Source organism: Echiichthys vipera, assembly GCF_963691815.1.
Source record: "Echiichthys vipera genome assembly, chromosome: 10".
In the NCBI taxonomy this organism is placed as follows: Eukaryota; Metazoa; Chordata; class Actinopteri; order Perciformes; family Trachinidae; genus Echiichthys; species Echiichthys vipera.
In genome coordinates this window covers 7,066,218-7,093,516 of record NC_139835.1, presented here as the reverse complement: position 1 = coordinate 7,093,516, position 27,299 = coordinate 7,066,218, and the positions used below count along the sequence as shown (strand labels likewise).

Sequence of the window (27,299 nt, the reverse complement as noted above, 5' to 3'; positions counted from 1 at the left end):
AAGCATTCAGTCATGACACCTGTAATCAAAAACATTACTTCTGCCATAGTTATTAGAGCGACTGTACATAGAAATGACACACATTTTCATAAGAGACAATCAATCAGTGACGAGTTGTGCACAGATTTGTGTGACACACCTATTTAAGAACAAGAGGAAGAAATGTATGATTTGACGAAAAGGCCATTTTGTCCACTCAACATACATTATTTTGGAGCAGTTAGCAATGTTAGAAGATAGATGAATTGGAAAAAGATTTCTGTCACTTTTCCTAAGTTCAATATTTAGTGCCTGTGTCCACCAAACCTTTTTTTTTCTCAGCTGAAAATGGCAAAAAGACCAGCTGGGAGCGATTGATAGCTCATTGGATGTGCAGCGTTTTTTTGTTTTTTTTCAGCGGAGACACTTTTTGTCTGGTTGCTATGATGAATTGAACGGCCCTTGCTCTGGATAAAGGGAACTTGGAACCACATAGGGAGAGAGGACCAACCATGGATGTACAGTATATACAGGTTTCTGTAAATTACTTTTTAATATGACAAAACAAAATAAGTATGTTTTCTTGTATTTACCTTATAATAATGATTAGTGCTGCAGGCATACAATAAAAAAACTCCTAGTGCTAGAAAGTAAAGCACATATTATGTTTTTCTAAAAGTATATTAAAAAGAATAAGGGCCCGTAGTGTAGTATAGTTTTTGTTTGCTAACCACAAGAATTAGTGTCCTACATTACGAGCCATGTAAGAATTCTGTCTCAGGGGAAACTGACCTTCGATCTGTAAATATTACTTCCCAGAGTTTAGTTTGTTTTCTCTTGTGTGTACATAAAGCGTTCAAGGCAATCCAACAATTGCAATGTAAAATGTATGGCTTACAGTCCAAGCTTTTGTGTTATACAATGATGAAAAGGCGGTCAAGTGAAGAAAATAGTTTGTTTACATCAGTGAACTGACATGGAATTCTAACAGTAAATTAATCCTTCACTTAAAGCTCCACTCTGATGCAAAGCACACACCTGTTGTAGTCTCAATTTAATTCTGCAGCTCCCGAAGTTAATAAGTTACTGAATGTGCTTTACATTTGGACTCTGTAGGGGTTTCATTTAAAACGGGCTTAATGGATCTTTTCAAACATGTGTTTATGTTTTAGGGTTTACAAAGACCAGAAAGGCAAACTGAGAGCAAAGACACTGCTAAGTTATCTTCATTATACTCAATTGGCCCCACTGTGTTCATGACATTGTTGAATGTAAATGTTTGGGTGCCTGTATACAGGCACATGATTTAGGTTGTTGGATTAAGCAAAGCTAATTCCAATTTATGGAGGTCCATTAACGACAAAGCTGTTGAGCGACCACAAAGAAATGTAAGTGACAGTGAACGCACAAGAGGGATTATGTGTTAGATGTAAGTGAGAAGGGCTCTAGCCATACTTTCAGGAGTACTGAGGTTTAGTTTACCAAGTCATTTTAAAGAATGTGTAAAATCTTAATGGGTTTATTATTTTATGTTCACATTAAATTTAAAACAATTATGTCACAGAGATTCCTACATGATTGCCCCGAAAAGTTGTTTTTCTAATGCTTTCTCCCCTCTGCCAGGATTAAAATACTAGTCTGGATAAATATTTTTTTTTATACATATTAAAGGTTAAATATGTAGAATCTTTATTAAAAGCTATATTTAAAAATAATCATAATACACCGGGGCGTTTTGATGAATACAGAAGGACAGTTTTGCTGTACCATGAAAAAATATATTTATTTAAAAAAGAAATTTGAGAAGTTTGACAATGACTTTCTGCCAATAGCGTTGGACATTGAAGATTGCCAGGGTTGTCTGTTGTTTGGTGCAGCTACTGTGGGGTGGTGCTGGGTGAAATGGAGTTTGCCAATCCTGCAGCTGCTTATTTGTTATTTGTATTTGTTTGATTGACCGGAGACGGGCAAAAACCAGAGTCAATGGACTGACCACTCCATGGACTGAGAGAAAGGAGATTAAGGCATTAAAACTTATGCCCACATGGCTACATTTCTCCTTGATCTGTAAACTAACTTTAATGTTGACTAGAACACACAGAATACATGACCCAGGGCTGTAGTCAAGACTAGCTTTATCGAGTCCAAGTCAAGTCCGAGACCAGGTCCATTCGATTCCAAGTGAAGGCCAAGTCCAATGGCGGTAGAGGCCAAGCTGAGTCCAAGTCCAGAGCAAATTGAGTCCTGTCCAAGGCCAAAATAGGCATTTGTGTCTTTTCAATGCTAATATAGTGATAAAGAAGTTAGGATAGATCTATAAAAAAGCTCAATCTGTCTTCTAACATCAAACTAACCAATGCATAGATTTAAGGCAATGTTATTTACAACTGATCCCAAATCAGCAGCCAGGAACAACTTGACCAGTTTTCACTAGCTGAGTCCAATGATAGCTTGAGAAAAGTGAGAGCAGATTCTAAACATTGTATACAAAAATTGTTTTAAAATCTGTCCATGCATGCTCTATTGGAGACTATCAGCATAATTTAATCATTGATATATTTTGTGCTCTGTGAATAGTTTTGGCATTAATTAACTTCCATATTTAACCAGCACATGCTAATATAGAGAGGGGAAGTCAATGGGACCTTATTTAGAAAAAAATATGTGTGATAGGGAATGGCGAGAGACAAATAGTTTGATCCTGTTTGAATCATGCCATGAATTACACATGTATTTGTCAATTCAAATTTTATTTTAAATTTAAATATGTTAAATTAAATATTTGTCTCGTCGTTCACTATCATACATTTTTTTTACGAAATAAGGTCCCATTGTGGTCCACCTTAAGGAAAGAGACTTTACCTTTCTATTCAAACAACACTTACAAGTGCATTGCTATGAGAAACAAAGATGACATGGGCACCAACTGTGATCAAAGGCTGGGAACAAAACGTTAATTTTAATAAGATTACAATCAAACTTTGTCTTAACCAATACTAAATTAACATCTGACCCGCAGTGGTAAAAGAGTCACAGGGGCCAGTGTCCTTTGTTGTCTTACAATACAAATCTGCTACACAGCTCAACACATCCACGTGCTCGTGTTATGGCAGGAACTGGTGTGTCTGAGTATGTGTTGATCTGTGTGGGCCTGAGCCAAGACAGAGCCTGTGAGCGTATACTTAGAAAAACATCCTTTCAGTGTTTACACAAGAGAATAAGTGGAATTGTGGGTATTATTTAAGATAATAAAAGGTGTGGTGCTGCCACTCTGTCCCGTCTGGGCACTAGATGTTGAAACACGCAGGATGAAAAGAAAATTAGGTTTTTTTCCACCCTCAAAAAGGTTCTGCCATGTCAAAGCTCTTAGTTCAGTCACCTTATACCACCATGGTAGCAGGGCAGACCACCCACCCAAATCTAAGACTTGGCTCTGTTAATGTTGAATCTCTTTTAATTCAACATCTTTGGTTTGAGTAAAGACGTCTGGCAATCATGAAACTCTAGTATATGGAATAATATGTCAGGTTCTTCAACCATTATTTAACTATAAATCTGATATGTGTTAAACTAGATCCACTATTATAAGGAAGTCTGTTCACTCTGATATAGGAGCACAGAATTATAGTGTCTGGTATCATTTGGATACTATAAGAATGCCATTCTTGTTTCTTTAATGGCGCTACATACCACAGGATAAGATCCTTAGCAGGATTACTTTCCTAATGTTTGTCTTCATTGTCACATTTTGTCGATCTTGTAGGTTGTAAATTAAATACTAATCCTTTGCAGGTATTTTTTTTATTCATTCAAATGCTTTCTTTAACAAAATCGTTTTTCTTTCAATGTTGTGGGTACGTTTGTTCAAGAATGCTTATGATTTATACAACCAAATCGCTCATTTAAAGCTATTACTTCCATTAAAGTCGTTCCAACACCGATACCAATATCAGTGTCAGCAATGCCTCAGTACTGCCTAAATACAGATTAAATAACATTTGTTTATGTATGACTGACTGTTAAAAAAAATAATAGAAAGCTCTATGGCAATCATGCAATAATGCACATTTTGAAGCATTAGAAAAGATGAATAGAAACGTCAAAATGCAATAAAACATCCTCAAATGCGCATTAAAAATGTTTACGCTCGCTTTAGGTTATTTTTGCCTCTTTCAGAATAGAGTTGATACGCTAAATGGAATGATGAAAAAACTTAGTGAAGATTTAACTCACATGGGTGACCAGCTGTTTCAGCACTCAGCCTCTTTCATTACCAATACGACAATTCACCAGGACGTCACAACAATAATATTCGTTCTTCCGGGTGGCAAAAGCCAAAGTGTTCTCCGATGGAACCATTAGTAAACAAGCCCTTTCGACCAAGAAAATGGCTCGAATTAATGTGTGATCTGCAGCAAAGTGGAAGTAGAATTTATTTACACACTTCTAAGAATCTACAAGTGAAGTTTCATATTTGTACATGGACATTTACATTCATCCCTTGATGAGAGAAAGCAGTAGGAATGACGCTCAGCCTGAGGTGGTGGTTTACATTAAAAATGTTAATTAAGATGTTTATATTTTGGAGCATGTAATTTTATTTGTGAAGTACTGAAGCATGATCCCGGATGTTTTGACAGCATTGATGTTAATGTGGACGACCAGCAGCTCCCGGCGAGGAGATCTAGTAATTCACTGCTGTTAGCATCTTTTTGACCACTCGTGTAAGCACAAAGATAAATCAGGCCGTTAAAACGTTATTTGGTTACAAAGATAAGAAGTTAGACTTTAGTTTAACACCATTAAATTAGCTCTAAACATTACCCCATCATTTATATTTGAAGGTTAAACAGAAAGTTTGATAGAATCTTGCCAGAAACTTTCCGTCTGGTGACACAGATCTGTTCTCTGTGAGAAAATGTCTCCACAAACACGATGATGGAGGTTTGGTTCCCAGTCTGCCCTGTTAGAAGAGGCTCCTCGTCCAGACAGTCTTAGATCTTCTCTGCAGCACTCGTACTTTAGACGACGTCCACTCGCCTTAACCTCCTCACCCACAGGTTCACCTGGATACATGTAGTATTTTCTGAAGGAAATCGATAAAACCCTGCACCTTTGGCTGTATATCAGGCGGCTCAACCCCAAACACAACACCTTTTTGATTTTAACTGGGTAACACTGTTTAAAGTAGCAGCTGGTCAGCTTCAGGTCAGTGGAAGCTTCTCACGTTCTGCCACCCGGAAGTGTCTTGACACCTGTTGTTTACAAACATTCTAAAATACAACTATACTAGCTGACAAGAAAACTTGCCCCGTTAAACCGAAAACCTGAAGACCTCTCTAGTTTTCTCTTGTCGATGCAGTTAAATAATCGAGGCGTTAGTTACCTTGACTTCTTATGCTCTTGTTTACTGAAGGATTACAGCCATGTGTAGCTGATAGTTCCACCTTCTGACCAAACTACACAGCCTATTTTATTCACTCTTTTTTTCAACATTTCGCTCAAAATTTTCATGACATTTAAAAGGAAACACAGCGCTTAACTGTATGTATTTGGTCAAGTTTTACAAATAGCTTAACCTGAGATAGGCCAAACAGAAATGATAGAAATCATACCAAAAAAATATTGAATATATCTCTCTAAATATATTTTTATTAATGCAATGGTATCAGATCAGTACTCAGTATTGGCAAGTTCAGGTATCGGTATGTGTATCGGGAAGGGAAAAATGGTATTGGAACATCTCTAGTTTCCATAACATGTTAAAGCTGCATTAAGCATTTTTTTTTTCTTCAAAGAAATCTAAAATTTTAAAACAGGCTCACAGTAACTTGTTTTACATCAAACAGAAGCAGAGCTTTATGCTCCATTCTCTTCAATGCCCTTGTTACGTCATCTTTCTGCCATGTGTTGGCATCAGATCCACACTATAGCTCAAATTGAAAGCTTAATGGAGCTATACATTGTTTTATGACACACAGTCAGTCTTCATAAGATCGACTCAACAATCCTTTGATGTATATTGATCTGTATACTGAATAAAATTATGAAATGCAGTATGGTTGCAATCGTAACACAGACTGTCACTTAGGTCGTGTGGATACTTGAATAGCAGGTCCATGTCACTATTGCTGTAAAGAGGTTTTCAAACAACTGTAAGACATTATTTTTTGTCTGAATTAAATATATGTGTTTCAAATACAAACAGAATCATTGTTGTTTTTTTTAATCAGCTTGAAAAAGTGACAATATAGATTATTCTAAGTAAGTATTACACAGACTTCTGGAGTGAAGTAGGCGTGAAACAGTACAGTAAATCATTTATGTTTTGTTTTCCTCTGCTTACTATAGATGCCAGATGGGTGGGGTTCACCATATCTGACAGAATAATGAGTTCCAGAAAGTTCAGTCAAGTATAAAGTTCTGCCTACAGAATTTATGATATGCTTAATGCACGCTGATGTACAGAACTTTGACACACCCAGCCGGAGAACAATAACAACAGTGATAGTGGCATGTGGCGCACATTAGATGTCATGCAATCTAATGTTTAAAAAAAACAAATTGAATGTTAGTATGACTATAGTTTTGGAATCTGATGAGAATATTCCAGATTTACTTCTTACTTGTAACAGATTCTAAGAGTGGAGTGCTATTTTTTGTCTGTTTGTATATGTGTGTATGCATGTACTGTATCTATATGGATTTCCACTCTGCATTCTATTAGCCCAGAGCCATTTTCACACAAACACTGCAAACATTAAATTATTTAGACATTATCTGTTGGCGCTGACCCTCCCAGCTCTGAGTTCGTGTGTAAATACAGAAGCTCATTGGGCGGTGTATACATGGTGAGCGAGTGGGCCTGTTAAAGACGTTTCTACCCGACACTGGAAGAAAAACCCATTACAGAGCTTGTGGAAGCAGGGTGATTTACTCAAATTTACTCAGGCAACAAAAATGTTTAACTGGAGAGGTGATCTGTCTGTGAGAGCTGACTTTGAAATTTCAGACAAATTCAAGGAGCAACAAAGGACATGTTTGTCACCAAATTACAAACTGGAAGAACAACAAGATCTGACAAGGAATTTCTTGTTTTTGTTACGTGTGAAAGGGAAAGTCCTGATTATCTTGACATTGTCCTGAGTTCATAGGTGAACACGGCTCAGGGCTGTCCTTAGCCCTGGGCTCAAAGCTGCGCCTGTGCTAACTTAACTAAACCCCCTTGACACTTGCAGGGCCCTATTTAGACAATCTATGGCACATGGTCTAAAGTGCATGGAGCTAGTGCATTTAGGTTGTGTCCAACTAGACTGCACATATTCTCGGAGTAAAGTAAACTTTGGAGCATATTAAATTTGCAGTTGGCAACATTGGTTCGATCATATACACTATTCTCCGATAGAACAACATAAATCCTCCGGTTTTAGAAAAAAACACGCCTTGGAGTGCACGTAGAGCTTGTTGTTTGTTTTGCAAAAATCTACCGTGCCCGTATCATCCTCAGCGCAGTTCAGTTTGTGCACACGCCACAGATCCAACCTCCCCCCTTGCACATGTTATAATATCACAGGCCCACATCTCAAGCTAGGCATACACTAAATGACGTTAGCATTTGCTATCTATGAGTAAGTTAGCCAGCCTACCTCCATGAAGCGTGTACCCCATGCTGTTATTCGACGAGAGAAGACACAGACTCTGGTGTATGCGCACTGATGAGCACCCGATGGGAGGGAGCGGAGGGGCTCAGTGGTAGTGGGGGAGGGGCGTGAGAGTTGTAAACATGAAATTTGACCGAGTAAACTCGATTTGCCAGACTTGCCGACTGCAGCTTTAAGCTCTCTTCCTGTCAAACTAGCATGACATGGTTGGTACCAATGGATTGCATAGATCTTCCTATTTCATGTAGTAATAACTTCATTCTATCTCTCTATAACCTTCTACAGCCTCCAAAAGACAAAACGTTGGCAGGGCCCAACGGCAGGCCAGTGCAGGTCAAGGGGTTAATCTGACTGATTATGTTTATGATTGATCCGTGGATTAATCACTGCGGATATAATCTGTGAATCACTAATCTTGCTCTGATTAATGCACCCTGTAAATAGCAGGAAATAACTGCACCTTTTACTTTAGACCAGGTTTTTTGGTCAATGGAGCAATAGCTTCCTGCTGCCTCAAGATAGCAATGCATCAACAATGCATCTGACCACAACTCATTTTTGGACCAACACACCCATGGAAGCACAACATTTGCTACTTACACAACACAAGCGCTGAGTGTGAAAATAACAACTGCGTCAGTTGGAAACTAGCAACGACAGTTGCGCTGCACAGTTCTACGCTTTGCATCGAGTCGAAGACAGAGCAGTCTTAACCCAGGGTTAACCTAAGCTCAGGGCCCTACAATTTACAGTTCACTTCTACTAGCCCTGGGTCAATTGCAAACTCAATGCTAACTCTGCTCCGGAAAGTGCCAGCAAGGCCTAAACTGAAGTCGGGTCAGCCCACTTTGAATGTGCCAGGATGCAATTATGAACAGCTCCCTTAGTCTGAAGCTAACAGCTCCCTTAGCCCTGGACTAAGTGCAGTGCGATTAACCCTTAAAGCTTACTTGAAGTTGTACTCCGTAAGATTTAAGATACCTTGTTTCTAGCAGCCTCTTTGGCAGTAAGATGTAATTGCAGGCAAGCCTGTTCTTTCAGAGCCTCCATTTTGTCACATTCACGGTCACTATGTGTGTGTTGACTTTTTTTTCTCATTTGTTAACTCTATTGACACACATTCACCTCTCTACATCCGGTCTGTCCCCTTTATGTTACCCTCCATCCATAAACACACATATACCTCTGTCCTTACTACAAGCCTAACTCAGAACTTTCATGAGCGGGTCATATGATCAGTTACCATTGTTTAAGCTCACTTTTTGATAGATAGTAACTTAGAAGACAATTAAATAGATGTACATCTTACGGATTATATCATTAAGAGAAAATTGTGGTCTTATTTCTATAATTGTGGCTATTCTAGACATTTTGTTAAGATTATATCGGGACAAACAGCTTGGGCCGTTAGTTTTACAGTAATCATTTCCAACGCTTGTCCATGAATCTGAACTGTAAAGTAAACACAGAAATTAGCCATGGATTATGTTGGATTATGTTATGGATTTGTAAAATTAAGGTTTATTTTAAAAGCAGATGTTCTATTGTTTTGCACCATTTCCACATTTCCCAATATCTCTGTGCCACAGTTGGCATGACCCACTGTCAGAATGACCACAACCATGAGAATAAGTCCCAGATGAATAATGCAATTTTCCTATGTCAACTCAGCGCATCAGAGACCTGAAGTGGCATGTTTGTTCCAGGTGGAGAGATACACATAGAAATGGCATAAAGAGTGCTGCAATGATACCAGGTGCTATTAACATAATGAGAGTGGTGAGCGGGGGATCGTGGACCAGACCACACAGCTTAAAGTACATTTTATGAACCTCTAGGAAGACCATATCACTTAGAAATCCTTGACCCTTGCACCAAGACACAGTTGCCCAATCATCCACGCAACTCTTCAGGTTGTTGTAGATGCTGCAAGAGAAGAGAGCAGAGGCAGAGCACAATGTTAAGATGGCTCAAATGGTTACTAACATTCAGCATGATGCATGGATGTTTTCTTATTTTACTCTTATAACTGTTTGTGCCTTAAGCAATAAGAAAATAAGAAAATCCTATGTGGGATTCATGAAACGTGTGCTGACAGCCAATCTATTCTTACCCCTTGACTATGTTGATGAATCACAATTGATGTTTAATTGGATGTGCATGCCAGGCATTTGCGTGTGTACCTTTTTTTTCAGTATTTTGAGAGTGTGCTCCATCAATGAGGGAGTGTGTTTCAGGTTATCACCTAAATGAAAAGTTGGATTTATTTTGAAAGATAATAATGCAGACTTGTGAAAATTCTATCGTAGAAAAACACTTAACCAAGCCATCTCCTGCTGACCCTTAATCCAACTGCATACCTAATAAAACTATTGAGCAGCATGGCAAAGTTGTGTGCTCCCCATTTTTCACCCTATAGGTTTAATTTCATTGTTATTTAGGCTAGACCCTGGGATTAAAGTGGGCCAGAACGATCCCTATCTGTGTTCCTGCACCTTTGATTAATAAGTGAATCAACCTTATGGCAGTTTCATACATCAGTGTTTCACTCTGATGCACCACGAAGAGTCCATGAACGAGGCAAGTGTCCGTGGTAGGTTCAAATGTCTGTAATAACAGCAGGACAGTTATGGTCTGTTATCTAATGTCAGTTGAACAGGTAAAGATAATGCTGTTGGCAGTCTACTGGTTACAAACAGACTCGGCCGCGAACGTTACGCTAACGTGCCGTTGGATTGGTGATGCTGTTTCGTCCTCATTGTTCTCCGTGAAGATAGCTTGAAGTGATGTAACATTAGCACTTGTGTGTTTCATGTGGAGTGAGCATTGCACCAGACTGTTTAAAATTACCTTTTAAATATGACATTGTTTGTCAGGAAAGGGTCATATTGTAAGGATCAATTTTGTCCTTGTGTGCTCTGATTCATTTGGCATGCAGTCATGATTTAGTTTGAACGAAACCTCCTGGCTCGCTTTTGAAGAAGGAAATAACTGAAGTAACAGACGAACCAGCTTTAAAAGCTATGTATTCTCTGTTTAAATAAGTGCTGTGCAGACATGTGAAGGTGGTTCATGTGATTTCCAAAAGTAGGCCAGCCAGGTCCTGCTTTGATCTTACCTAAGAACAAGCAGGAAGCACGCAAGTATGAATACCACAAAAGTTCATACGCACAATTTCAGATCAAAGGTTTTGTGAATTGATAGTCTGTAGTCTTAGGATCTTAGATCTCAGATCTTACTAATTCAAATATGTTTAGTTAAGTGTACACCATTCCTGCATTCAGGTTTCAATTATTATGATAGTGGCATGGCGAAGCAATGCAAACATCTCACAGTTATAGATATTTACAGCGTAAAAGTACAATTAAATTGGACAAAAATACAGTAAATGCATATTTATTGTCTTGTACTACCAAACGCTTACATCTTTCAAGTCTGAATTGACTTTCATTTCATATGAAAATGGATGAAAAACAACGTCAATAATATATCAAAAACATCTAACCTTAGCGACTCCAAAGTTTTTATAATAGGAGGCAGCTTGCATTTCACTGTTAAGTTTGGATGTGTCAAGTGTTCTGGGTGAAGAAGCGACCATAGCCTCACCAAAGCAGCATAAATCGTGCAAGCAGTTGACACTACAATATTTTAGTGTGGAAAACTGAGTTTCAATTGAGCCTGACAGCTGGAAGCCTGATCCACAAGCTGGGCTCCTTGTGCTGATGGACACTCCACCCTAACACACCATAAGAGCTGTATGGGAGCTTAGCCACAAAACCATGTTAACAGTAAATTATGGATTACTGCAGCCATAATTAATGTCTATTGCAGTCCGTTGTAGGTAGCACAGCATGAGTGAAAGCCTCCACAAACAACTTCTGTCTGGAAATATGGGCCCAGGAGCAACAGTCTAGCACTTTTATCATTAAAAGTTGAGTAATTAGCTGAAACTTCGACTGGCACCAAATGTAGCCAGGAAACAGGGAGGTATCTGACTTTCCCATGACTAAAGGTCATATATCTTTACTGAAAAGGCCATAAAATGTGTGTAATGTGCCATTTTATCTAGCCTTCAGTATTCACTCACTGGGCTCTTTGATGTTGAGCTCAGGGATGGCTCCCCGTAACACATGCATATCAAGGCTCAAACAGCAACCATTACTCTTAGATGCTATGGTGTTTATTCATCATAACATGTGTTTGCTAATTACACACAACTTATCATTTAACCAGGGATGTCCTGGTCACATTTTTTTTTGTGGCCCCAATCATGATCTGAGTCCTTTAATATTGTATATCTCTGATACTTGCTAGTTAAGTCTTATCTGACATTATTCACAAGCTACTTGATACAAATACTGGAGGTCCTGGTTTGAAAATATTGAGCTTCAAAGGGGAATTAACTAATGGGAACAACTTTTGGGGAAATTGTTCTGGTATTGAGTCAGAGTGCTGCAACCTGGTGGCTGTGAATCAGACTGCAAAGTTTTCAAAGAGGGCACTGAAGGTGCTTGTTTTTGCCTCTGACAGGCTCATATTGTTATCATCAGTGTCTGACTGTATTATGAAAAGTTTCACGCAATGTTGCCAGAGGACACCAGAGTGGCACCTCAGAGAGAGAGAGTATTGTGAAGCAAAGCTTTGTGTTATCAAAACCATTTTTAGTAAAAATATAGGGTACAACTTAAAAAGTACAGAAATTGATATGGAAGAGTAACTGGGAGAACCCTACATTTGTTAATTAATGAAAAAAGAAACATGTACCGTTTTACAGTAGGCCATGGGCACCTGTCCTGATAGCCACTGGTCTCCATGCTCTTATTGAAGTCTGACAGGCAGTTGGCAACACCACTGTCAAACATGTGCTGGTCACATGTTGGAACGACATACTTTGCAGCCATTCCTGGAGAAAACAGACACTTAGCATGAGTGAGAGTAAAAGACTGCTCCATACAACACGAGACAAACAGCCAACATCATAGACACAGACATTGCTTAATGTCTGCTAGATAAAGTATGTTGTCAATAATCCATACTACAAGGCTAAATTTAAAAAATGTGAAATATTGTGTCCACATGTTTTATTTCTACCTGGAAGATTGCTTCTGCTTTTTTTCTTGTCTTTCAATCAGCATATCCCAGCCTGGTTATTACTAGGTCACATCCGTTATGTCCCTTCCATCCCTCTCTGTTAACCTACCTGCAATTTTAATACAACCAAACTCACAATTCATTTTGTTGTATACTTTTCCTGCTTCCTATCAAATATAGGAGGTGAGAGAGAGAGGGGGAGACTGGAGTACCTTTAGCCTCTTTACATGGATCAACTTCTCTAAACACTCAGCCACCGGTCGCCCCGGTCTCTAGTTTGTTATTGTATATTATGGATGGTGCATCACATATGTGATTGTCTAGCCTTTTTATCACTGTGACGATGCTTCCTGCTTTAAAGCTTCAACCCCACTTGATGATGTCTGCTTTTGGGCATATAATGACTGACCTTCTGCCAGCAAATTAAGTACCTGGCTAGACTGAAATTCAAGCTTACCAGTCCAAATGAAGAAAAGTGCCAACAAGTATGCAGTCAACACCATCTATTAAAGAAAAATATAAATTGTGATCTGTATGAGTCATTGAGGATCAGCTTTTACAACATAGATATCCCTGTATACCATGGTCACTTGCCCATGAAAAAATAACTTTTAACCATTATTTATACTTGCATGCATTTTGCAATCAGACTCTAAAGTTTTTTTGCAAGCCATAACTCAGTTTCCCCCTTAACACCTGAATGTTTGACTAATACCTGGAACAATCTAGCCTGGGAACAGACAAATCTGCTGAGCGCATGTTTTATTTGCTCTGACAGATACGTTTTCCCCCTCCCCGGTTGAAACAGATTTCCAGGAGACCTGGCACTTTGCAGACCAATCACAAGCGTTTATCTCCTAAGAGGCAGGTGAAAGACAAAGAATGACGGGAGCGTCATGCTAGAATGTAGTTACCATACTTACCAGGCAAACAAAACTCAGACTCAGACTTTCAAACTAGGCTGCACTGTTCAAATATTAATCAAGTTTCTGTAACTGTGTTGTATATTTGTCGGCTCAAATGTTTTCAAAAACACATTTTAGTGTACTGAAATATTGTGACCTGGCCACCATTTTATACCCTGCTCCAAAAGAGACCAATCCCCAATCGCCTTGCATGCATCACTCAGGCTACGTCATATAATTGCTGCATCATTTCATTGCCCTGACTGATTTCGGTGTAGAGGTTCCAGACTAATACATATTTGCAAATTAGTCAGGTGATGCCAAGCTAGGACAAACCTTATATTACTTTGCAGCAGGAGATATTTCTCGTCCGACCCATGCTGTGAGCCCAAAAGCTAACGATATGATAGCAAGATTCAAAGTCAATAACATTGTGTATGGTTGACAAAAAGTAAATATAATATGACAGTATGTTTAAAAAAACAGATAAACTAGCTATCCTGCCATGCCATTGTCCCCTAATCAATTTTAAGATTTTCACAAACAAATCATGTGCCATGTGTACAGTCTGAAGTAACGTATTGAACGGTGAATGGGACGTGAGATGATCACTCTGGGTGCCTCTCACAGGGGCAGTGTAACTTACTTCTTGCAGCTTGTGTGTTACAGTCACCATCCTTTGGTGTTCAGAGGATGATCCAGTGATGGACTACACTAGGGGGCAAATTCACAAAAGGATTGTGCAGCGTTTGTGTCTGCTAAACCTGCACAAAAACAATACAAAACAGGCTCAATTAAAACAAAAAAAAACATGTGAGTGCCAACAAAGAGTAAACTACATCTCTAACTGCGCTGCTAAGCACTTGGGTGTTCCAGTGCTACTTTCACGTATTTAAATTAAGTAATATACATACCGTACATTTGGTGCAAAATGTGCCCCTTTCTACACAAAAGAGCTTCGTTGCAAAAACAGTCCAATCGACAAAGATCATCTTTTAACAGCCATACACAATTACAGTGAAATGATTAGCATCTTTAGAGAGTCTAGAGATGTGCATTTGAAAATACCAATAGCACAGACTGGGCAGACTGGTGCTCGGCTGCAAAACTTTCTGGGTGTGTTTTGGCTATAATATCATTAGCGCAATATTTTTTGTGCACGGAACCTTAAGATGGGGCAGAAAGAAGTGATACGCAATTGGTGTACGCAGGGTGCTGTCAGCAGCCACAATCCATTCTTTTTTAATTCACTCCGGGGACAAAAAACATTCTAGTCTGTATGTTTAGGTCATATCTCCATGAAAACACTGAGGGGGGTGAATTTTTTTGTACCAGGCTAGTTTTTATTTTATTGGAGGTTAAAGTTTATTAAAAATTAGCGGCGCAACCTCTTGTTTGACAGCTAGCCCCGGCCCTCACTTCTCCTCGGAGGCTAGTTGTCAGGATTAGCATGCTAACTCTGTCATCTCGACCTTGACTGTGGTCATTTGTGTGATGGTGTTACCATACGTGACAAGATGGCGGTAACAACCATAAACTGTACAGTATATTATAGAATTTTCTTTTATAGAACAAATTAAAAGATGTTGCAACGTGTTAGCTCTGTTATGCCAGCTAATTAAATGGCAGCACTTGCACTGTGACTTGCAATGAGCACTGGGAGGATTCAGACTGTGAGGGTCGGTGTTTTACAGTCTATGGGCATGGTAAGGTGTTGAATATCAGTTTAAATCATAGATCATAAATGTTGGCTGCCAGTGTGTTTTCCGCTAGAGACTGACACAGGAGTGGAATTTCGCTCCCTCCCGTTCCCGTTACAAAATAAAAAAATACACCTGTTTCACCCCAGTTACGGAAAATTCTTAACATTGACTCCCACTTCACCCATTCCCGTTTATCCAGTAGCTCAAACTCCCAACTCAGCCTTTATTTATATTATGAGCCTAGCTCCTGGCGGTCATGCTAATGTTGCAAAATAGGCATACGTCAGCCAGACGGAAGTATGTCCCTGCCCCCAATGTCTCATCAATGCCCTTTTTTTGGTAAGAAGAAATGAGGCAGAGTCAATGTCTGACAAGATGGCGACGCCTGTAGGCAACTATGATTGGATCAAGTTAAAATAATTGACATTGATGTAGAGGCTTTATCCATTCTTTATGCTATCAATGGTTTTAATGGTCACCCAGCAGAATTCAGTGTCCACCCAGAACATGGTATATGGTAAGATAAATGGACTGGTGGATACGCACGAGCCGGAATGATTTCTCTCTGTATAAAGAACAAAACACTTTCTTAATTTGTGATATCTGTCATGTCAAGCCGCACAGGCACACTTTCTCCAGCTGGAAAATCCATTTTCTTCACTTCCTCCCCAACATTTGAGTAATAATGTGCAACACAGTACTTTGCTTAAACACATAACCAAATCACAAAGGCAATGCATGACCTCTATAGTAATACTTTCTTCCTGGACCTGTCACTGCTGCTTAAATCTCAAAGTCTACCCTTACATTTACTTAACTTGTACTTCCAACGCATTCTGAACATGTTAAAAAGTCCAGCTACAAGTTTTAAACAGAAAAAAACCCTATAAGCTCTATAAAACAGACGTGGTGGCCATCTGCTTCCTGGACATTCCCACAAATTAATGAACTTATCTCGTGGGAGGCAGACAATGAAAACAGATGTTACCAGGGAATGCAGTGAATGGAAGATCTTTTTTTTTCTTCTTTTTTATAAGTATATAAGCTTGTATAAAAACAAATACACTGTAAATGCTGTGAATTCCCATAATTGAAAGTTAAATCCCTGGTCCATATGTTTAATTATATGGATTTAATCCCTTTTATATTATTGAAAAATAATAATGTTATTGAACAAAAGTGCAACTACTGTGCTCAACTAAGCCATCAGTTATATGCAGCAGGTTTAAAATCTCACAAACCTTAACTGATAATCAAAGAGCAAATGCTCTATAAGCACATACCCCAGATTTGTGACCTTTCCGTTTGAAGCCGTTTTGTTTCCTTGTGGATCCCAGGTAAAAGCCTTGATAAGAACCTGTGCTGTGGATGCTTCAAACGGTTTACCAACGGACTGACAGATGCACAACTGGTCACAAAAAGCTTCTGTGTGATCTGGTCTAGTTTTCTTATCGGTGCAACTCAGAGCTAATTGGATTGTGCAACACGGATGGACAGCCTGCTTCCTTTCCCAGACTGAGCCTGGCTTTTTCCCATGCTACCAAGAGACATGTTCCACACAAAGTCTCCCCAGAGAGACACTAAGAGGCCTCACTGTAAACAAGCCTGTATAAAGAGGTTTCTCATGTATTTATTTAAATTCGATGTTAATGTTTTATGCTCGGCCCTATACAAGGTTAGAGGGGTAGGGGTTAAAGATCAGGGGGTGCTAATCCAGCATGCACTGAGCTAATGATGGAAATACCTGAAACAGGTTGCTAGGCTCTTATAGCAAACACACAAACAAAATCAAACATTCACAACCTGAGGCAGTTTACAGTTTCCATTCCACTTTAGCCGCATGTGGACTGATATTAAGCCAGAGCTCCAGGAGGAAACACAGAACCTGAATAAACCCATCCATGCTCAGAACTTTCAGGGCGGACTATGGATGTGCATATTCAAATGTGAACATGTACATAAACACACATTCTTTACTTGCATTTTAGTAAACAATTTAATTACATCAATTCCTGGAAGCCTGTCTTAACATTTAGCTAACACTAATCCCAGTCCTAACTAATAAACCATTAAACCATGCTGACTGCAGCTGGAGTGAACCACTCTGGGAACAAAATATGCTTCCACTGGTGTACTGCAGGCTGTCAAAGGCTCTTCTTAAATCATAAATGATTGGAATGCATGATTATTGGGAGTTACCAAATTTGACAAAGGACTGGCACAAAAAAAAATCTTGTCTTTTAGGCAATGATTCATGATGTAAAAAGGCTATGGGCCTCATTTATCAATCTTGCCCGATCTGAACACAGAATTGGTCGTAGGAAATGACCCACGTGTGATTTATGAAACATTCGTATCTGACCAATCTCAGCGTACGAATTAGCGGGCCTTGATAAATGCGGCGGCTGAATTCGATCGTCATTAACATGTTACGCCCTTAAATATTCCTGGTTCGGATGCCTCGCCCACTGAGGTCAAACATGGAGAGGAGAAATGCTGGTACGAAAAGAAACTTTTCCGGCACACAGATCGGCAGACTGACATCCGACATGGAGCAAAATAAAGATGTGCTTTTTGGCAGTCTTAAGAGTGGAATAAAAGGGGCCCGTAAAAACACTGTATAGAAAAGAATAACGGAGGCAGTCAACCCGAAGCAGCGCTCCAGTGTGACCTGTGTGCCCACTGCTGAACCTGCGCTCCTGCTCTGTAGCTGGGTTTGCCAGCGGGGTAAGGTATTCTGCTAGGGGATAACCTTTGTCACCTAGTAGAACCATACCAAGATGTTAATCATCTGATACCTTGTTTGATTTAATGCAATTTATCGAGGGTAGCCACTAACCGAGGAGATGACTTTGGCTCTGCAGGTCGCCTTGCTGCAGGTCGCCTTGCTGCAGCCGCGCGCCAACACATTCATTCATATATTCATCTTCAACAGCTTGTCCCTGTCGGGGTCGCGGGGGGCTGGAGCCAAGCTGTTTTGAAATATAAAAGAATCGTGTCCCCCCTGGCCACCACGTTTAAAAGCGATAACTTATCATCACAAATCACCTGTACATTTATCGAGTGGCAGTTTTGGCGATTGATGAATGCGTAATCATTCATGGACGGTGCCGTCAGACGCACATGAGTACAATCAATTGCTCCAGCCACAATTTTTTTTTTTTTTTCATTCGTTTTAAGAATCCGGTTTGATCTGTTCTTAATATGTGATTGCTTATGCTTAATGACAGCTGAGGTTTGTTAATTATTTTCAGCCAGATTTTGCTGTGCTGCACTGCAAATACACAGGCTGAAATTTGCGTACACAATCTCAGACCAGACATGAGATTTGATCGGAGCTCCCGCTCACGTCCAAATTGATAAATGCCGAAGTTTGCCAGGAAATGGTCGTACGCACGTTTTTCTGCCGTACGTTCGTTTGATAAATGAGGGCCAATGTGTGCTCCTGGCCCAATGCTCCCAAAAAAGGAATTGAATGTTTACCTACACTGTTCAAGATTGTTTACAGTTAGACAAACATACCTTGACCTCAAAAATGTTAACTAAGATTCTGCGTTAAAGAGAGTGATTCAATGAATGGGTCCCCCTGGGATCCCCCTACCGATGTGGGGAACAAACTCTATGACATGGGACTGCTGATTAGCAACCACCGCACAACTAGCTGCCTTAAGGCGATAACAGAGACCTGGCTGCACAAAAACATCCCTGACTTATCTGTGGAGCTAGCATACTGCCTCAACACCTGACATCGCATGTGCCTCCTCTCTGCCAGGCGGTCGGCCTCTTCTTACGTAACAGCTCACATTACGTCCCAATCTCAGAACCCATCGGCTTTTGGTCTGATGATGATTGTCTGATATGATCATCATATGCCATTGGACAATGGCGAATTTCAAAACTTACATGGAAAAAGATTTTTATTAAGGCACAGGTATTTTTAAGTAGTGCTGTGTTATAAGACACATTAGCGTAAGGTATATTTACATCAGCACCTTTCTGTTTCAATGAATGGAGTAAAGTAAAATATTCAATATTAATATTGCTTGTCATTATAGTATGTTTCCTTGCAAATTACTTTACATATGCAGTATGTACAGATAGAAAACCATAATCCTGTTCAGGTTTGGGCTTTTATATTGAGTATTAGGTTTCATCTAATTTGAATAGCTATACAAATGTAAAAAAAAAACAAGGGGCGCTTATGTTAGAGATGCTAACTTACGTTGCTAGCTACCAAGCAAGCAGAGGGAAATGATCATCTCTTCACTGGGCCCAAAAATTCTGAGAGTGTAGCCTGGAGGTAAAAAGTAGTGCTGGGCTATAAGACTCATTAGGGTAAGGTATATTTACATAAATAAATATTAAAACACACAAAGACCTAAATTGTTAATTGTTGTTACCTGATCAAGAAGCATGTGAGTAAGACTTGTAATAATACCATAGACTGTATATAAAAAGTGAAATTGAAATTGAAATATCTTTATTTAGAAAAGGGACAGTTAAAATTATCTTTAAAAAAAATATTAATACACCAGAGTTACCCTGCATTCACACCGGGAGCGTTAGAGGTGATTAAATCAACCGGAAAGCGAGTATCACGTCTCTTGCTCACATTGGTCACATTTTTGATCATCGCTTCATCTCTTCAATCGCAGGTAGCAGCCGAGGAGCCCCTGGCTCAGCCTACTTTGCTCATGTGCTAAATGGAAGTTATGCTAGTGTTAACAGGGATTTGAATGCTTCCAAAAGAACAGAAACAAGCTCTCAGAGGAAGTGTGTTGCTCTCAAAAGAGCCGTATTGTTGCAGTGAGATCAGGGCATCAGTGATTTATCCTCTGAAGCCGTATAGGGTGCACTTCACTCTGCACTGACAGCTTTCTTCTTCTTCTGGATTTCTGGTAGATGCATAAAGGCATGTTGCTGCCATCCACAGTCCTTTGTTATATCCATATGAACAGTCTAGTTTCCCCCAACTTTGATGACACCGCAATCTCAATGCTGATTGGCTGTCACCATACAGAGGTGAAAAGTTAAAATTTTTCAACTTCAAGCAACACACGCTATGAGGCGATGGATGCGATAGATGTGATCAACCTTTGTCGCTTTGCTCTTATCGCCGGGAGCAACATCATGTGCCCTGTTAGCTTAAAGGCGAGTTTTCATCTGCCCTTCAGCTGTTGTTAATTGGCATTCTAAAATAAAACAACATAAAAATACAACATGTAGATCAGATGAAAAGCATTTCATTATTGTCTTATGTAGATCAGATAAGAACAGATTGTAGTCTTATGTCCATCAAATAAAAGCACATTAAGTTATTGTCTAAAACAAAACATAAAAACATCAATCAAACATATCTATACATATACTATAAAACAGAAAAAAGAATGACAGATGGACGACATGTCTTCATTTCCTTCCACTATACAAAAGTGAAGCCAAAATATCCCGGATGCAGGTGCTGCCATGTTGTTATCTTGCAACCACAGTCTGTGCTCTTGTGATCGAAATCTCATCCATGCTGTCAATCATTATGTTTCATCCCCTTTTTTATAGCATAAAAAAGCTAATTAAAACAAAACTTAGAAAGACCTGACACTGAACTTGAAAATTAGCATGAAAAGAATGACAGAAAGCTTCTTTGGGGAAAATGTATTTGTTTGGCTGTGTCCAATCCACTAACATTGACGTGGCAGGGTTTATGACCTACACTGCAACCAGCAACCAGGGGGCAATCCAGATGTTTTTAGCTTTACTTTTAAGGAGATGTCAAGCCTTCAATCTTCATATACAGTCTATGTTCTAAACAGAACACCATGACATTTTGCGTAATATTTCTTAAATCATCTGGGATTTATGGTAAGAAATGCTTTAAAATGTTTAAAATGGTGTGTTTAGCTGTTAAGTTTATATATTCCTCGGCCTCCCTTGGGCTTGATCACACAAGGCATACATTGCAGGATATCAGAAGCCTCTCAAATATCGGCCTCCTTTTCACTCCTCTCTTTTGAAGTCTATCCATAATTGAGGAAAGTTACAGACTGTGGAAAATGTGACCACCTTTCTTTGGTATTCCATTTGTCTCGACTAAATCACTTTTTGAAAGATGAATCTTTCAGGAGTTCGGTTAAAATATCTCTCAGCAATGCATTATCAGGTCGTTCTGCTTAAGTGTAAAATTAAACGTTCCAACATTGTTCAGCTATTACCCACTCATTTGGAGTTGCTAGGCAACCCGTACACATAATATAATCATAATGCAGTTGTCAAGGGAGAAAGTGGTCATAAGGAAACATTACCATTTTATTTGATTTCACATTTCCAAGTCACAGAGAAAACGGAGGACACATCAGATAAGTGCTGTTTTGACAGTGTGTCAATTTAAAGTCATGGAAAATATTTTGTCAGGTAGGAACAAGTGTAGAACAAAGATGCCATGTGCTGTAAACTTGGTATTTTAAAAGCAAGGGGGGACATAAACAAATAACATTTGTTATTTGCATAGAATCAGTCTTTTTTTAGTCTGTATGGTCCTGCAATTAACAGATTTTTCTTCACCCTGCTTTGCATTAGAGAGATATTAACGATTCAGACAATTAGGTGGTACAGATACACAGAAATACACCGTAAAATGCAGTATTTCAGAGCTTAACAAGTGAGATACAGTTTCAGGGCATATATATGGGTAATTCAATAATTGTGTAAATCTGATTTAGCCTTTGCATTGATCAAAGTATATATTGATTCACAAAAGAGACACATGGATCAACCTTGTCTCCTAAATAAACTGCATTTGTAATGTAAACGATGTAAAACACTGCAGTTGCAGTTTTAAACATGTGGTTAACGTTGTGAAGTTCAGCAAAACTACTTGGTTAGGTTTAAGCAACAAAACTAATGTCATGATTTTTGCAGATGATCCAAACACAGACTCCGAAGTTGATTAATAAGAAGGGATTTATTGTAAGGGCATGTCTTGTGGATTCACAAACATTGACCAAAATGGCTGCAATTTGCTCCGGCAGCTGCGGCGCTGCCAACACGGCGCACATGCGCGCCTGGTGGAATTAAGGGTTTAGACTGATGCCTTCGGTCAGTCATAAACAATGGAGAACGAAGCTCTGTTTTATAATGTTGCCCTGCAACACATAATCAAAACAAGTTTTACAATAAAAAGTATAAAACCACATTTTTACACAAAACATAAATAAAAAAGCACAAGACAAAGAAACAAACAAAAAGAGTTCAAAGCTGTACTCAAGTACTGTACTTTAGTGGACGTACTTAGTCACATTCCACCACTTTCACAGGGACAATGCAGACACATTAATAGAAACAAGAACATTTATAACATAAAACGTAGTGCAACAGAAGCATACACTGTTACAAACGAGATTAACAAAGCAGCCAGGCACTTTTACTTCCACTATAGCTGACTGAAGATCGGACAAGGTTGGTGAAGAACTGGAGTTGATATACTGTTGAAGTGGAAAAAAAAACAGGAAAACCAAGACCTTTGGCTACCTCAAATGCGAGTCAGCCCCCATAGACAGCCTTGTCAAAATGCCCTTTACAGCAGAAATAAACATGTTTACAGCCTGGAACCCATTCCTTGATTTTGTCTCTTTAGAAACGTATGGGTGACATCATGGAGACTTTATATAGTCCATCAGGAAAACTCAAAGAAAGACCAAGAGAAAAAGTTGTTAAGGTTTGGGTTAAATTAGGTATGTTTTTCATGCTACTTTAGCTAGGTACATACAGTACTGAGTTAAAATAACTCAATGTTGACTTTTGGTTTCATACAACACAAACAGCAGTCAACTGGGTGGAAAAGAAAAACCCAATTAAACTTAACATTCATAAGCTTTTCTTTTTTCCCAAGTGGTCCTGTAGCAAACAAACTTTTTTCCAGTCTAGTCTAATGTAAGTGGCAGAATCAGGCAAAGTGAGGATAGATGGCCCTGACAGACATTACTTCATACTCCCAGACCTGCTAAATTGAAGCATGAGTGAGCTGCGCTGACATCACACTGGAGCTGCACTGCAAGGCTGGAAACCCTTGTGTGCATCCTGGGGTCGGTCAAAGACGAGGAAATATCTTCCTTGCCTAATGGGCGAGATGTTCCTGTTTAGTTCAGTCTTCAAGTGGTGCAGCACCAGTTCATCATGACTGTGTTAGTCCATCATTACATCACATGTCAAAATATGATTATCATTCATGCCCTTCTGCTCCTTTGTACTGAATCCTTTAATCTGGGTCACAGTGGAGCGCTGCTTCGGGTTGACTGCCTCCGTTATTTTTTTCCATACAGCGTTTTTATGGGCCCCTTTTTATTCCACTCTTAAGACTGCCAAAAAGCACATCTTTATTTTGCTCCATCTCGAATGTCAGGATGCCGATCTGTGTGTCAGAAAAGTTTCTTTTTACCAGTGTTACGTCTCTCCATGTTTGACCTCAATGGGCGAGGCCTCCGAACCAGGAATATTTAAGGGCGTAACATGTTAATGACGATCGAATTCAGCCGCCGCATTTATCAAGGCCCGCTCATTCGTACGCTGAGATTGGTCCGATACGAATGTTTCATAAATCACACGTGGGTCCTTTCCTATGACCAATTCTGCGCTCAGATCTGCGCCCGTTTTCCCGCAAGATTGATAAATGAGGGCCATTGTGTTTGCCATTCTGTGTTACATTTTCCTAAGTTTGCATCCCCGTGTTAACATGATTGACTGATCATTTTTCTCTTGTTTTCTTTCTGTAATTAGGACAATTCTGGAGAAAATTAGTCTGGTAGAGATAAAAGGGGCGAATGCTGTTGTTTTTGTTAACTGTCATTATGCCATGATGGTTTTCCTCTGCCTTAGGATTGCAAGTTTCCAGGGTCAGGAGAGGGCTGAGTGGGAAACCCACAGCTGCAGCTTGGCCGTGATTGTCCGCATGAATGAGGTGTCGGGACAGAGGCATTCCACCACCACAGAGGATGACCAGGAGAAAGAGGAAAAAAAACAGCCACAGTTGGTAAGGAGAAAAAGAGAGAGGGGATGAGCAGAAGAGCTCATATGAGGTTACAGAGAGAGGAGAGCAAACTGCCTCTTTTCTTTACTTGAGAGGTTAGTTTAACAAATCCACTCACAATACGAATGGTAAGTGTAAGTAAACCCTTAGTGGCCAATAGAGTCGGCGCACTAGACACTTCCACTGGCCAAGCTGAATACTTCTGGTTTAGTGCAGAGCTAACTTCAATGGGGATTAAATGTTTTAATGAAGATCCTCTTCTAGACTTTACAAATGTTAACGGACCAAGTGGATCAAAGTCTGATAGTAAAACGAGTAATTTCCACAGATATACAGACTTTTCTTAACCCCATGGAAGTTAAGTATTTTTGGGCCAGGTGGCATCACTTGACAGACTCGGTAGCTGCACTGGTAAGCCACTATGTCAAATTGGCTTCAAAGTCTGGGCACTTCTGAGGGCCTGAAGGACTCCCAAAAGTGTCTCCTGCTCTGTCGTCAACTTATTAATCAGCAGCTGGTCCTCACTCACTTTCAGCGTCAGACTTCATCTCTGTCTTCATTTGTTTCTGATGGGTGTCTCTCTTGCCTGTTCAGCTTCAGTCTTACGATCCTCTCTTTCTAAAGCTCTGTTTCCACAGAGACTTTTTTTCTTTTATCTTAGTGTGCAGTTAGGTGAAGAACGCATTAACCTTTTCCTCTTGACAGGCAATGTTACACTGCACTCTGGAGGTCAGCTTTCAGTACCTCTACCTGTATACCCATGATAACCTTGGTTGCTATTTTGCAGTCTCTCAGCTGCCAGGGGTCCAGGGCTGATGGATCCAGTCACAAAGTCAAAGTCCTGTCCTGGCTATCTTCGATGAATATTTGTGTAACCTGTTGGAAGGTCTGGAATTAACTGATTTGTTATCTTTGAACAAAGCCATTCTAGCTGTTTCCCCTGTTTCCAGTCTTTATGATAAGCTAACTTCTTATGGCTGGAGCTTCATATCTAAAAGACAGAAAAGAGCTTGATATCAGTGTTCTCGTAACTCTCAGCAAGAAAGTAAATTAGCACATTTCCCAACATGCTGAACACTGCATTATGCAAATGTAATGAAATATAGTGCACATATGTAGCAAACAGGGAGTCATTTCAGACACAGCTATAAAACTGAGGATAGGAGAAAGAAAGAGGCAAGAAGAGGGAGACAGAAAGATGAAACAAACTCTGCACATAGTCAGGGTTACATGGTTCATGTAATGTTGGGTTTCAGTAGGCCAAACACAGCATGCTTTTTTACCTGCAAAGTTGTGTATTATGCATTTGTTACTATGATCAATAACATGTAAAAAGTGAGATGTCAATGTTTTTGTCATTATAAAGCAGGTATTCAAGTATTATTAAAGTACCAAAATGCTCAATCCACAGAGAAATGCACATAGCCTGTATTCAGAACCTGTGTCTTTAAACGAGCCGTCAGGACTTCCTAACAGTTGTGATCACCCTCCCTCGCCTCATAACGACATGCCTGCTCTGGCAGAGCAATAGGCCAGCTTAAAACACATGGATAACGTATGCTAACATGTGTTGACATAGCCGTTTATCAGAAGAGGGACATTCACAGTCATAAGCCAGTATTGGCACAGACTTATGGGGGCTATTTATGTAACATCTACCACAATAAAACTCAATTACCTGTTCAAAGAAAAGAATGTTGTCTTAGAATTTCTTTTTAGTCCAAAATCCTTCTCCACCGGTCAAAGGAATCCCCAATGTTGACTCTTCTTTGGTTCCTATGTAGGTTACATTTCCTCTTGGTTTCTGCCTTTTCCTTGGTCGACTTACAGGGACCAGGGTAGACAGACCATTGGATGGAGAGTACGAGCCAATGGGAGCCTTCCATGACGGATGGATAGCATCGCCCGCCTACCTACAGGACGGAAGCTCCCCCCACTAAGGAGCTACATGGATGACATCACATGCTTGCTCCAAACTGCCCCATGCACATCCAGGCTCATGAAGAGACTGGACGAGTTGATCATCTGGGCCAGGATGAAGATCAAAGCTAGGAAATCAAGGAGCCTGTCCCTTCGGAAAGGGTAGCGGCATGACAGGGTCACATTTACCATTGGCGGGGAAGACATTCCACTCATCGCCGATCAGCCTATCTGGAGTCTGGGGAGGCAATACACATTCAGCCTCTCAGACAAGGAGATAGGAAAGACCATACTGCAGCAGTTTTCCACAGGCCTGGCTAAAATCGATTCAAGGCAGTTGCCTGGAAAGTACAAGGTCTGGTGTTTCAACTTCACACTGTACCCAAGGGTAATGTGGCCTCTGAAGCTGTGTGAAGTTACTTCGTCAGCTGTAAGCAAGATGGAAGCAAGAGCCAGCTCATTCGTCCGCAAGTGGCTAGGGCTCCCAAGGTGCCACTCATCGGCCAGCCTGTACGCGAACAACACGCCTCAGCTCCCCGTGAAATCGATCACCGTAGGATACAGGCAGGAGAAGGCAAGGCTGGTGATGGAGCTGAGGACTCTGCAGATGAGACGGTGAGGGACATGGAAGCCTGTGTGGCAACCGGAAGGAAATGGAAGGCTGAAGAGGAGGTGCAGAAAGCAGTGGGCAGGCTGCAACACCAAGAGGTGGTGGGCAGAGTCCAGACGGGGCGTGCTGGCCTTGGGTAGGGAGACCTGCCCAAGATGTGGTCCAGGGCTAACAGAAAGGAGAGGAAGGACCTTGTGGTCACTGAAGTGACGAAGATAGCTGAGGAAGAGTACAGGGCAAGTGGCACAAGGGCAGCAAGGTCGCTGGACGACGTGGGAGGGGGTTGTGGGTTGGGTGGCTGGGCGGACATTTGGAAGCTGCCACAGGCTTGACTCAGCTTCCTCCTCAGGGCAACTTATGACACTCTGCCCTCCCCTCAAAACCTCCAACAGTGGCTGGGCACAGAGCAAG

General features: G+C 40.2%; 1 protein-coding gene across 1 annotated transcript; it reads right to left on the bottom strand.

The window, feature by feature from the left end:
- Positions 1–6,381: 6,381 nt before the first annotated feature.
- LOC310952823 (receptor activity-modifying protein 1) lies at positions 6,382–16,762 on the bottom strand. The gene is made up of 5 exons (XM_083921553.1): positions 16,623–16,762; positions 14,283–14,400; positions 13,189–13,234; positions 12,405–12,543; positions 6,382–9,566 (listed from the first exon to the last, which is right to left on the bottom strand). Exons 2-5 carry the CDS (start codon positions 14,310–14,312, stop codon positions 9,308–9,310), a joined length of 474 nt encoding a protein of 157 aa, XP_083777679.1. The 5' UTR covers positions 14,313–14,400; positions 16,623–16,762; the 3' UTR covers positions 6,382–9,307.
- Positions 16,763–27,299: the final 10,537 nt, after the last annotated feature.